At 31.8% G+C, this 14,653-nt stretch overlaps 2 protein-coding genes across 2 annotated transcripts; one reads left to right on the top strand and one right to left on the bottom strand.

Annotated features, from left to right (window-relative positions):
• Window positions 1-506: 506 nt before the first annotated feature.
• LOC139510739 (uncharacterized) lies at window positions 507-1,118 on the bottom strand. The gene has a single exon (XM_071297265.1). The coding sequence runs from the start codon at window positions 1,116-1,118 to the stop codon at window positions 507-509; it is 612 nt and encodes a 203-aa protein (XP_071153366.1).
• A 2,449-nt stretch (window positions 1,119-3,567) lies between these two features.
• LOC139511570 (uncharacterized) lies at window positions 3,568-6,734 on the top strand. The gene is made up of 2 exons (XM_071298413.1): window positions 3,568-3,664; window positions 4,820-6,734. The coding sequence occupies exon 2, from the start codon at window positions 4,826-4,828 to the stop codon at window positions 6,512-6,514; it is 1,689 nt and encodes a 562-aa protein (XP_071154514.1). The 5' UTR covers window positions 3,568-3,664; window positions 4,820-4,825; the 3' UTR covers window positions 6,515-6,734.
• The last annotated feature ends 7,919 nt before the right edge of the window (window positions 6,735-14,653 follow it).

Raw genomic sequence — 14,653 nt, 5'->3', positions numbered from 1 at the left:
GATGGGTTAACATGAAGTGGTGTGTTCCTTGCAATTTTGACCATCATGAGACTTTAAAGTTTGGTTCTTATTTTTGTTAGTAGCTTCAGAGAAATAGTTTTTGGCATATCTATATGATAGGGTACAATATCCAACCACTAGTAATAAGAATGTTTGACTTTGGCAGTCATTTTTTCTGCAGACGAAAAATGGCAAATTCTTTATTATTCAGTGTCAATAGAACTGGGACAATAACTCAAAATATAAAATTATAATGCAGGGAATCAATTTTTCATATAACTTTGTTTTATGTACACACTAATTGCATTCTTACCACCTTCTAAGTTTCATTAAATTATGTTGTGCCGTTTGAACTAACAAGAAAAGGACAGACAAACTGACAGACTAAAACATCTTATCCCTGGCAAATGCATTGTGTTGGGAAAATAATAAAACAAGTATTCGGGTTGACACAGTCAGGTTATAAGAAAACGCAGACAGATATTTATTTTTTGGCCATACAAAATTCATTCCTCAGTCTGAAAGTAGTCCTGAATGCATTTCACACTCTTTGGTGGTATCTTATGGTCCTGTAAGACAAATTTCAATCCATTTACATCTCGTACAGATGCCAGTTTGAGGTGTTTCAACGATATACCATCTTTCGCTAGTTGCATGCAAACTGGCCTTGAAACAATTTTACTACTTAGTAAGCCAGAGTAGGAGTCCATGCAATTGTGGTATGACATGGCAAATACATCATCATCAGATTTCACTAGTAAAGCAAGTTTACTGTCATATAATGTTTTTAATGAATCCACATCCTCTATTGCATTGTGGGCGAGGTAATTTTCTCCTACAAACTGTTTGACAAGAGTCTGCTGCTTAAAATTTTCTACATCATGTTTGGGAATATACTTTCTAGCCACTTTCATTGTGTCAATAAAACCTTTCACTGTTTCACAAAATGTCGAAAACAAATTATATTCTTTCAATTTGTTAACAATTACAGGAATGTCAAAGTTACAAATGTTATGACCTAATATTATTGGCTGATTCTGTTCCTTTAAAAAATGTATGAAATCAAGTAGAGCTTTATGAAGTGATACCGGTTCAACTATTTGTCCTCGAACATACATTTTATTCGTTCCATGGCTGTAAGTTATACCAGTTATCTTACTGGCCTCAATCTGAATGTCCACTCTTGGAATGACATACCTATTAAAACTATTTGAATATGACTTAGCTGCTATTTGAATGATGTCGCTATTCCTTCCAAAGCCTGTTGTTTCTAAATCAAAAAAAAAACTTTGCATTCAGTGCCATCAATATTAAAAGGAAGTGGAATTTCTGTGGTAAGCTCAGGGTCCTGTTGTTGATCAAACTCCATTTGAGATCCATAATGGGTATATCAGCATCAGTATCATATGATCTATCTTAAAGTGGAAACACCGAATAGGACTCCTTTAGTCCATGACATCATGACTTTGAGTGCTTCTAATAACGGTGGGCATCTGTAAACAGGATATAAATTATTAATTATTATTTGCTTGCGTTTGTCTAGATGGTGATAGGGCTATATGTGATTTTAAATGACTGCATTCATTGACGGTCGTTTGCTTCTCTATTTCAACAACTTCTCAGTGTTATACATCAAGTTAAATGAAGCAAAACATTCCGTTGGGTATATTTACACTTTTGTAATGTATGTTTTTGGTTTTGTTCTTTTTCAATCTGTGTATATTATACATCCAAAATAATATGAAAACCCCTCTTATATATCGGATTTTTTTTTTGGCAAAAATAATAGTACTGACGATTATGTTTGACATTATGAAATATGATTCTTAGACTGATCTAAGATCAAGAATTTCTACTTCTATTGAACATGAATACATAGTATTGAGTATTAGTCTCAGACAGGACTGAACAGAAAAAGTACTGAAACAAGTATCTGAAAAGAAAATCACTTCAAAAAATTATCTTGACTCTTTCATATATCTGTGTTTCAAATTTATCAGATGACAATTTGAATACAAAATAGATTAATACTATAAAAAGGGAGTTTTACTATTTATCTAAGACAGGACTGAAAGGAAAAGGAATCATAATCATAATTAATGGAATTTCTAAAAAAAGAATCTTATTTTTCATCGCGAATACAACAAAATGTATGGAAAACGTCAACGAAACAACAACCTGACAAAGCAAGAAACAAAGACATCTTGGTGTATCTTTTGGTAAATGAAATATATGAGATATTAGAAAAGACTTGTTTTTTTTTTTATATATTTTGTTGTTATGAATGATTGGGGTCCTACTTACGTTAAGGAGACATCAAATGGTTTCTGTCATATAAACACTTTTGAAGATCTTGTTTATCTGACCTTTTTTGCAGTGGACAGATTCTACTTATCTATCATACTTTGAAATACAGTTTGCAAAAACAGTAATAGACAAAGTTTGTCGTTTTTGTGGATTACTCCTTACAGAATCGGCATCGGTTTCATAAGCATGATAGTGGCTCTTAATTTACTGTTTATTTACCGGTTTATAGTTGCTTCTTATCTTAGATAGGATTCAAGATGCAAAAATTTGCCAAAAATCGTCATTTAGGTACCGTATTTTTTTTATAGATTTTGTTTCGATGATCAATTTAAAGTTTTACATATCAAATTTTACTTTCGACATTATTGACAAAATATGAAATTTAGACAATAATTGTCCTTTAGCTATCCAAGGTGCCTTCCTATTGTTTCAGCAATAAGACATCAAATTCAAGATCAGAAAAAATAATATTTAAACATCGTCATGCAAGTGAAATTATTCCTATAGGGAGTCGATCAATAGTTTTATTGAAAACAAAAAGCAAATAGATCTTGACATTCTGACATACAGATAGAAGAAGATGACATACATTGTATGAGTGCCAATGAGAAACCTCTATCAAAATGGTTTTTTTTTATTTTAAAGTTATCTCTTATAGGTCAAAGTAAGGCCTTCGACCAGTAGCTTTGGCTCACACGCAACAGCATGTAATGAAGGGCCTAAATTTTTACGCTTTTTCTCCAAATTTTTTTGTTCTCTATCTATCATAGAGTCAATTGATGCATTTAAATGTAGAGTCAATTGATGCATTTAAATGTAGAGTCAATTAATGCATTCTATTTGTGTGTTCTCCTTTTAGGCAACGCGGCCATATGTGTTGAATGACAGGAATAAAATCACAACCGTTATTCTAGATACCATACGATTTAATTTATAAATGTAAACCACTTCACCTAAAATATCAGCTTTTTGCAAAGCATGAACACATCTAGAATGGTTATAGATGGAATTGAAAATTCACAAATAACGCCTTGTGAATGTTTTATTCTATGACTGTATCTGTCTTTATATATTCATAATCACTATAGGATATATGTGTGTATTTTTTCGAGTGTTGTTTTATTTTTTCTTCCTTTGTAACTTATTACAACTATATTGGAAGAGAGTACTTAAATTAAAAAAAAAACAGCCATACATTGTTACGTGTGTTGCGTTTCTACTGATCAAAAGTATAAGTACATGACGTGCTTTTTGCTTTATACATCCGGGTACAAAGGTATGTTTATTGACCTTGTGAACAAAGGAGGATTGATTTGATAACAGCTATTAGTCTTTATGTTGACTTACACATTTTGAGGTAAATAACGTAATTATCCCTTATATTTACAATTGACGAGAAAGCATGACGCATTTTTGGGATTGAATGCATTGTTACTGCTAAAGAAACACCTTAGAATATAAATATGTTAGTTATTTATAGATTTTGTTAGCTTACATAAAGCACGTATAATGAAGTTTTTACATAATCATACATTTTTACAATATTATATGTAGTTATACATCATACCTTTACGATGGGAAGTATGCTTTCGTGAAATCAACTGGCACCGTATGACAGAAATCTTACAAATTTGGCAGGATTGTGCTACCATGAGTGATTTACCATAGTATACTGTTGTATACAGCTTATGCTACATATATATAAAGTAGAATCCAAGTAAATACTAATATTTATTATACAACTCAAACAATCGAACTACAGTTACAGAATGATTATAATCCTAATAAAAGCCTTATTAAACTATGTGCAGAAAATGAACCCATGTGTGGTCAAAATGGTAGATACATAGAAACTGTCACAGTATCAATTATCAGCGGATGTAACTGTTTATATATATTAATGTCACTACAACTGTCTTTTTGATATGACAGTTTCTACGATAGTAATTGCATTGGCCTTTTCATATATTTTGGACTCAATTTCCTGAATGACTCCTTGTGAACTCAATTCCCCCGAGACTATTTGGCAAGATCGTTTGCCATCATAAGTAAGAGACCATATTTTAACGCCATGACGATTTGACAAACTTTTATGGGAGAAATGAAACTAACAGTAAGGTTTCTACAATACCTTCTGCAATCCATTTTACTGTGGTTTATGTTTTGCCGTTTGTACTGAATCAAAGAGGGTGTATTCTAATATATTTTCCTTGATCGAATGTAGTATCCAATTATAACCAATGATGAAACCGAACTGCTAAGGTGACTTCGAATTCTTATTCTTTTTTATATATGTGTTTCAAAGAATGTTGCTGCAAACAGATTGTTCCGACATACTAAGGACTGTCTTCCCCAGGATTATTAGCTTTGTTTGATATCATCGACACATACACTAAGGTTGTGTTTCATCAGTCGAAGTCCCCGTTCCGTCCTCTCGATTTTCTGTCACTTTTCATAAAAAAAAATAGCCTTAAGTTCCTTTAATTTCAATAATTTTAAATTTGTATTACAGATAAGAATGGCTTCATCCAATAAGACATTTTGTGGTGTTTGTGAAACTCAGGATGTGGTTAGAGACGCCATTTTCTGGTGTCCTGAATGCGATGAAGGTCTATGCACATCATGCGAAAAGTACCATCGGGCTTCTAAATCTTCAAGAAATCATGAAGTAACTTCAGTGGATAATTATCAACAGTTACCGTCATCCATAGCAAATATCAAACAATACTGCTCTGACCACGAGGAAAAATATCAGCACTACTGTTCCCAACATGAGACTCTTTGTTGTCCGCTTTGTCTCACGTCAAATCACAGGAAGTGTGATTTTTTAGCGATTGGTGAAATCATCAAAACGTCCAAGACCTCCGCATTTTTCGACATTATGGAACAAAGTATTAAAGATATAAAAAGCAACCTAGAAAGAATAGCAGACGATCGCAGGAAAAATTTGGAAGATATTAATCAACAGCGACAGAGATTCCTGGCAAATATAAAAGAGATACGAGAAAAAATAAAAAAACATCTAGATAAACTTGAACAAAACATACAACAGGATATCCAAGATGCAGAACAAAAAGCCAAATCACAAATAGACAGACTCCTTTCAAAAATAGCCGACCATGGTAAAACAATAGATAAGCTACAGAAGAACATATCTGCGACTAAAAATTTTGCCACTGACCTTCAGACATTTTTGGGCGGGAAAATATTTGAGGCCGATATTCAAAAGGAAGAGAAGTTCATGCAGTCTTTGATAGAAGATGGGGATTTACAACAATTAAACCTACAATTCAAAATTGATGATAAGTTGTCAAAAATACTGTCCTTGACAAAGATGGCAGAGATGTCCATTATAAAAAATCCACCAACCATTCAAATGACGACGGTAAGCGACAAACAAGCTCAACAAATGATACCGAAGATATCAAAAACAATCAAAGACATCACTCCTACTTTACTAGCGAGATTTGAAATACCTAAACAGGGGAAAGCAATCACAGGCTGCACTATCATGCCTACACAACAAATTATCTTTGTAGATCAAGCCAATGATCGTCTTTTAATCCACAATGAAAATAATTCATTTCATAGTGAAATACCTGTATCAACTTGTCCTATAGATGTTACATGTATTGATGAAAACACCGTCGCTGTCACTCATAATGCAGAGCCTTATCATATAGAAATCATCAACATCGCCGATCGAAAGATTGTTAAAAGGATCAAAACGTCCAATATGTGCTACGGCATTACAAATATAGAAGGGAGATTGTTATATTATGAAATAGGAAGTGGTATTATAACAGCAGACGTAACTGATGAAGGTACTGTCACTACAGTAGTTAAAGTCGATGGCAAGAATAACTGGACTTATGTTACAACATCCAAAGACAAGATATACTATACAAACACATTCCCAAATACCGTCACATGCTGCACAGTCACAGGACAGAAGCTTTGGGAATACAAAGACGAATCAATTTTGAACTCGATTCATGGAGTAACTGTTGATAATGATTCCAATGTGTATGTGACATCCAATGAGAGAAGCCGTATCGTCGTTCTTTCACCAGATGGAAAGGACGCCCGTCAATTGTTAGAAGGAAATGGGATTAAACAACCTTGTGGTATACATTTTGACAAAAGAAGAAATATTCTACTAGTTACTAATTTGTATGGAGCAACCTTTTTGTATAACATTAAATGACATTCTCCTGATTTTTGTTGGTTCAACCTTTTTTAAATTTGTAACTAAATTCTGAATGTAAATATTGCATTGTTATTTGACATTACCGAAGAAATAACGTTTTTAATTCATTGTATTTACTCTTCTAGTATGATTTTTGCATGATTTACTCTAATCATTTCACATAGATTAAAGTACGTGTGACTGACTTCATGTTCGGTTGTATGTGATAATGCATGAATTTTAGTTTTTAAAACACTTTTAAAGAATGGTATTACATAGAACATCTGAATATGAAATATGTAAATCATCCCAACTCATACAAATGACATCACTAAAAGATTGGAGTCAACAAACGGTTAATATAAGATTTCATATTTATTTTAAACATCTGGTCAAGTTGGTTAAAAGGCCACACGAGCTTTTATATGACTGCATCAGCATACATTGACAGTCGTTTGCTTCTCTATTTCAACAACTTTACGGTGTTATAAATTCAGTCAAATGAAGCAAAACTTCGCTGTTAGTTACATTTCTATAATGTATGACTTCGGTTTTGTACTTTTTTAATTTACATTCGAAATGATATGGAAACTAATCTTATTTATTGGTATTTTTTGTTTGAAATACGTAAACGAAAAATCTATCTGACAAAGCAATAAACGAAGACATCTCGGAGTATCTATTGGCAAATTTAATATATGAGATCGTAAGAAAAGACTTGCTTTTTATCATATTTTTTTTTTGTTATAAATGACTGCAATCCTACTTATTATATATTAACTTTTTGGGGTGTTATTTAACTACGTGACCATATTAAACCAAAGAAAGAAACTCAACACTTCTGTGCATTACTTTGTAATTTCAACGCGAATCGCTCACCTGGTGAAAATATTCATTTTGAAATGTATCTTAACATTCATTGCATTCAGTCTAAAGTGATCTTATTGAGTTGAACTTTAATTGATGGTCCTTCAAACAAATCAATTATTAATATATCTTACATTTTTTTCATAATTAATTATCATTCTAAAAAGATATGTAAAAGCAATCATCATTTTAGGGCGACTTAACTCCGATAAGAAGTCATCAAATGGTTTCGGCCATCAAAACATATTTGAAGATCTGATCTTTTTTGCAGAGCACATACTCTACCTATCTATTATAGTTTGTAATATAATTTGCCAAAACATGAATTATACAAAATTCGTCTTTTTTTGGGATTACTTCTTACGGAATCGGCAGCGGTTTCATTATCGTGCTAGTGGCTCTTAATGTACTGTCTATTTACCGGTTTATAGTTTCTTCTTATCTAAAATAGGCTTCAAAAGACAAAATTATGACAAACATCGTCATTTAGGGATTAGTTTTTTATAGATTGTGTATCGATGGTCACTACTATTGTTTAAAGTTTCTAAATTTATATTACTTTCGAGATAATTGAAAAAAGGTGAAATTTAGGCAATAATTTTCATTTAGCTGTTCAAAGTGCCTTCCTATTATTTCAGCAATTAGACATTTTTGTAGATATTGCTTATTCTTTTTTACATGTAAAATTTCAATTTATCTTAAATCATTTGTGAGATCAAAGGCAAAATCAGAAGAAGAAAAATAAAACATCGTCATGCAAGGGTAATTAATCTTATAAGGAGTCGCTCAATACTTTTATTGAAAACAGAAAGCAAATAGATCTTGACAATCTGATATACAATATGAGTGCCAATGAGACAATCCTTAATCTAAATAACATTTTTTTTTTAAAGTTAACCCTTATAAGTCAAAAGTACGGCCTTCATCCCGGGGTTTGACTCGCATCCAAAAGCATGTAATAAAGGGCACAGATTTTGAGGATATTTTTCAAAAACGATGTTCTCTATTTATCATAGAGTCAATTAATGCATTCTATTTGTATGTTCTCTTTTTAGTCAACGCAGCCACATGTGTTGAGGTACAGGAATGAAATCACAAACGTTATACTAGATATCATACGATTATTTTTATACCCCACCTACGATAGTAGAGGGGCATTATGTTTTCTGGTCTGTGCCTCCGTTCGTCCGTCCGCTTCAGGTTAAAGTTTTTGGTCAAGGTAGTTTTTGAAGAAGTTGAAGTTACATCAACTTGAAACTTAGTACACTTGTTCCCCATGATATGATCTTTCTAATTTTAATGCCAAATTATAGTTTTGACCCCAATTTCATGGTTCACTGAACATAAAAATTAAAGTGCGAAGTTCAGGTTAAAGTTTTTTGGTCAAGGTAGTTTTTGATGAAGTTAAAGTTACATCAACTTGAAACTTAGTACACATCTTCCCTGTGATATGATCTTTCTAATTTTAATTCCAAATTAAAGTTTTGACCGCAATTTCACGGTCCACTGAACATAGAAAATGATAGTGCGAGTGAGGCATTCGTGTACTATGGACACATTCATGTTTAAATATAAACCATTATATCTAACACATCAGCTTTTTGCAAAGCATGGTCACATCTAGAATGGTAATACACAGCTACTTTTGTATAGGTACTATTTTTGTACTATTTCTGTACTGAAAATCTGTAGTACTGGAAATTTAGTTTTAATATTTAGTACAATTTCTCTACTTTAAAATTATTGTAATATTTAGGTACTTGTATTTTCCAGTACTTGATTTGTACTTAAAATATTGGTACAAAAAAAATACCAAAAATGATACAGTATTCCATGTTTGAACATCATAATTACTTTAAGAGAATTGAAATAGACAAACTTTCAAAATACTGAAAATGTAACCGTGCAACCAAAAATCTGTAGTACTAAAATACAAGTACAAATCAAGGGTGTCTTCCTCGAATTCCCACATTTTATTTGTTACCTATTCCTTGAACGCCAACAAAAATATTTCAATAGATGTTTATATAATAATAATAATAGGTGTCTTTATAACTATTTAAATGTATTTATAAGTATCAAATTGTTAAAAATAATTAGTAAACTTGATAAAATTGCAACAATTTATCACTTTTTAAAATGAAAAATAGTAGATTTTGGGGTTGAAATCATTATTAAATTTAAAGAAATAAAGAAAATTAAAACATTTTTATTACTTTTTATTAAAAAAAAGATATTTTGGAAATAGAAATGTTTATTAACTTAAGACGTATTAGAAATATTAATGAAATTAGATATATTCAATGATTTCAAACTTAAAAAGGGATATTAGAGATTCATTTAATTCCATATCATTTTAATTAATTAATGAACTTACAATAAAAAAGGGTGTAATATTATAACCAAGAAAAATATTCTGAACAACTGGACAAAATAAAACATAGTAATTTAACACGAGATACAAAGTTTCAAGAAATTCGATCAAGTAATATGGGAGGATATTACAGCACACACAACTATAGAAACAAGTCCAAAGAGTCTAATGTAGAATTTGTGCAAAATGGAATTCCTGACAATATGCACATGTTGACTTTGTAATGTAACACTTTGAAAGTTTCACTTTAAGAGAATCCATATTTGTTCAAGTAGCAACAGCAAAAAATGATTTTCAACAACTTGACAAACACGAACTAGATTTAGCTACCTGTAATTTGCCTATCTGTGAATTAGTATGATTGTTTTGATAAGCATGCATTTTTGTTGTGATAACTACCTACACCTATTCCTCGAACACCAACATAATTTTACAGGTAAATTGTCGGTAGATCAAAGAATGTTGGCATTCAAGAAATAAACCAAATCAAGTACTGTAAAATATAAGTACCTAAATATTACAATAATTCTTAAGTAACAAAATAGTACTGAATATTAAAAGTAGATTTCCAGTACTACATATTTTTTGGTACAGAAATAGTACCTATGCAAAAGTTGCTGTGTAGATGGTATTGAAAATTAGCAAATAACCCCTTAAAACTGTTTTGTTTTATGACTTATTTATATATTTATAAACACTATAGGATATATATGTATGTTTTTTGTCGAGTGTTGTTTTATTTTTTCTTCCTCCGTAACGTATTACAACTATAGCGGAAGATCAGTACTTAAATAAAGAAAACACAGTCATACTGTGTTGCATGTGTTGCGTTTCTATTGATCCAGAGTATACCATGTATACGTACATGAAGTGCCGGATACTTTATACATCCAAGTACATTTAAGGAATTTGTGAACAAAGGAGGGTTGTTTCGATTGCAGTTATTTTTCTTGATATTTCCATACACATTTTAAGGTAAAAATCGCTTGTTATCTTTTATATCTACAAATCGATGCGTAAGCATAATGTCTTTTATTTAGGGCGAATGCAGATCTTGTTACTTTTATACTGGGTAATATTGACACCGTAAAATACACATATATTGGTTTCTTTGATATATTTGCATATATATCTAGATATATATATGCGAAGATTTCGTACATACTTATTTATTTTACATTATTATTCATATTTGTTTACAGCGTTCAAATACAATTGGGGTGGACTTTCCACATTGTTCATTAAGTACATAATTTAAGAAGAAACACGGAATGTAAATGTTACTTTAAACACCCGGGTATATGTATTGACCTTGTGAACAAAGGAGGATTGCTCTGATATCAGTTATTTGTCGTGTTAATTAAAGAATCAAGTTTAAGGCAAAGCATAACAAACAAGCAATTTATGTGGAATTAACGGCCACAGTTCACTTTGAATGACGAGGTCTGACATGATAACAGAATGCCGACATGATTGATTTAACTGACAAATCTGTGCACCATTGGTAGCAATGGATGCTCAAGTTCCTCCAGGTTAAATCCTAAAGAGAACGAGGGCCATGATCCCCAAATACGTCGGGTCTTATTCGCATCACCCCCTGGTTTCAGGGGAGTAAAGATTAACAATTTCTAGATTAAACAAACAGTTAAGCTCGAACTGGTACCAATTCAGAACCGGCCACTCAGGGTAGACATGAGATGGTCTCAACAGAACTTCCTGCGGTAACGCAGGAAAGTAAAAAACTAATATGATCCGACGTACAATACAGGAACGGATCATGACCCCTTAATCTTGCCAGACCCCGCCAAACAACCTTTTACTGTGACAAAATATTTTATTACCATATAATGAACAATTATACTAGTATTGGAGATATAAACTCTGAAAGTTCATAACAAAAATTTAAAGTTCTATATGTGTTCCAGGTGGATAAACTAAAATCATACTGATTGTTCCAATCGCAATGCTGGTGGCTGATTGTCCTGGTAAAACTGTATAACACTCACTCGAATATTTAGAATACGATAGTTCTCAAAAGTTTGTTCAGCAAGCAATTTCATCGGCTTAGTCTAGTCATCTTTAATTTGTCCAACAACGTATTTAGTATCAGGCTTCTCTCTGAACAGCCTGAAAAATGAATAAAAACAGCAGCAGACACAAGTAATTGTTGATAGAGTGTGAGGGGAGGTGGGTGGGTTTTGAAACTTTCACTTATCCAGAGCGGCTAGTTCAACTGTGAGGCTGAAGTCACGTGATGTTTATAAGCCGGAAGCGAGATGCGGATCCGATAAAATATGTCAATTAAGGAAAATAAATATATTAATCAAATCTCTTTCATTAAATTGGTTTATCTTATAAGTGATAAACCTTATTATGTTGACATACATATTTTAAGGTAAAAATTGCTAATTATCTTTTTATATTTGCAAATTGATGCGTACGCATGACAACTTTTATTGGTTTCAATGCATCGTTACTTCTAATTTGAAACACCTTGGAATACAAATTACTAATAGAAGTTGGTAGATATACTAGAACACCTTTAGAACAGAGAATTTGTCCAATTTGTAAGGATGGAATTAAAGATGAGTTCCATTTCCTCTTTCAATGTAAAGCGTTAGAACTTAATAGAAATGTACTGTTTTGTAATTTAATTGATATAGTTCCATCTTTTGTTAATATGTGTGAACAAGATAAGTTTAGTTTCATTTTGAAAAGTAATGATACGGACATTAGTACTGTAGCTGGAATAAGCGATATGTATGGTTTGAACATTCATTTAAAGCAAACATAATGTTGTTAAGAGCTTTTATAGTATTAAAGCTAATTGTAATAGCTTGAATTAATAATATTGTATGAATCACACCTCCACGCAATGTAAATATAAAATATGTATCTCTTATCATGATCATTGAGAAAATATGTTTGGTTGGTTTTGTTTGTTTGTTTGTTTGTTTGTTTGTTTTTGTTTTTGTATTTGTATTTTGTAAATGTCGGCTGGTATCATTTCTTTATAATAGAAATTTACACCAATAAAATTATTTGATTTGATTTATAAATATATTAAGTTATAAATAGATTTTGTTTGCATACATATAACACATATAGATGAAGTTTCTTTCATATACATATATTTTGTATTATTATATGTAGTGATGGAACATAGCTATACAATTGGAAGTAAGCTTTCCTCAAAGGTTCATTGGCTATATTGTACACATAAACACGGAATGATAAAACATAAAACTAGTCAAGAATTCAATAAAAGTTATTTATTTTTGGAAATCAATGTAAATAACTCATCCTAGATACCAGGATTAAAATTTTGTATTTACGATTAGCACAGACGCGCGTTTTGTCTACAAAAGACTCATACATTGCAACCAATATAAAAATATGTGTTATCATTAATGACATTCCTTTCATTTTGAATATAATCGTTCTTTTAATCGTCACAAAACTATATCAGGTTTATAAATCACGCACATGAACCGCGGTGGATATGGTAATGGTCTTAGTTCCTATGTCTGAAACACATCAATATCCAGTGACCGTTTGACAGAAGGTGGCATACTTGGTAGAATCAATTGTCATCATATTCTTTCAACAATATTTTACCGTAATCATGGAAATTTTGATTGTCCATTTCGTTTTAATAAGATATTTTAAAAATGAAATATTGCAAACATGATATCAGACGTTTTCACAAAACGATATCATACGTTTGTTTGTCATCCTGTGAAGTTGACAATGTTGTATCACTATTCTTATCTTACAACTTTTTCAGGAGTTTCAAACCTTTGACAAATTTGAAATACACAGGTATGATGACAGCTCGTAAAAGCAACTCAACAGACACCCTTTGACAGAAAGCTCTCATAAATGTCAAAATTGTTTGCTTCGATGAATGATTTACCATATTATACTGTCTTTTTAATATGATAATTTCTACGATTGTTATTGGACTTTTTCATAATGATATCTTGTGCACGCAACTTCCCAGAGACCATTTAGCAAGATCGTTTGCCCCCATAAGTTAATTACCATATTATGACGCAAATTTGATTTGCCAAACTTTTATCGGAATTATGAAACTAATAGTAAGGTTTCTACAATACCTTCTGCAAACCATTCTCCTGAGATAATTGGTTTTATATTTTGCAGTTTGTACTGAATCAAAGAGGGTGTATGCTAATATATCTTCCTTGATCGAATGAAGCACCCAAGTATAGCCAATCATGAAATTGAACGGCACAGGTGGCTTCGACTTCTTATTCTTTTATATATATATATTTTTTAAGAGGCTTGCCGCTAACAGATTGTTTCGAAATACTAAAAACTGTCTTCCCGAGGGCTAGATTATCGTAGCATTTTTGATACCATCGACACTTATACTAAGGTTGTGTTCCATCAGATGAAGTTCCCGTCCCGTCCTCTCGATTTACTGTCATCGCTTATAAAAAATAATAGCCTGTAGCTCTTTTTAATTTCAATATAACATACTTTTAAATATTATTACAGATATAAATGGCTTCAGCCTTTGGACCATTATTTGGTGTATGTGAAACCCAGGATGTTGTTATGGACGCCATCTTCTGGTGCCCTGAATGCACATCATGCGATAATTACTATCGAGCTTCTAAATCCTCAAAAAAAATCATGAAGTAACTTCAGTGGATGATTATCAACAATTACCGTCATCCATAGCAAATATTAATACTGCTCTGACCATGAGGAAAAATATCAGCACTACTCTTTCCCAACATGCAAAACTTTGTTGTCCGCTTTGTCTCATGTCAGATCACAAGAAATGTGATTTTTTAGCGATTGGTGAAATCATCAAAACGTCCATGACCTCCTTACTTTTCGACATTATGGAACAAAGTATTAAAGAAATGAAAATGAACATAGGTATT

This window comes from Mytilus edulis, chromosome 2 (genome assembly GCF_963676685.1).
Source record: "Mytilus edulis chromosome 2, xbMytEdul2.2, whole genome shotgun sequence".
NCBI classification, from domain to species: Eukaryota; Metazoa; Mollusca; class Bivalvia; order Mytilida; family Mytilidae; genus Mytilus; species Mytilus edulis.
This window is presented reverse-complemented; position numbering and strand designations above follow the sequence as displayed.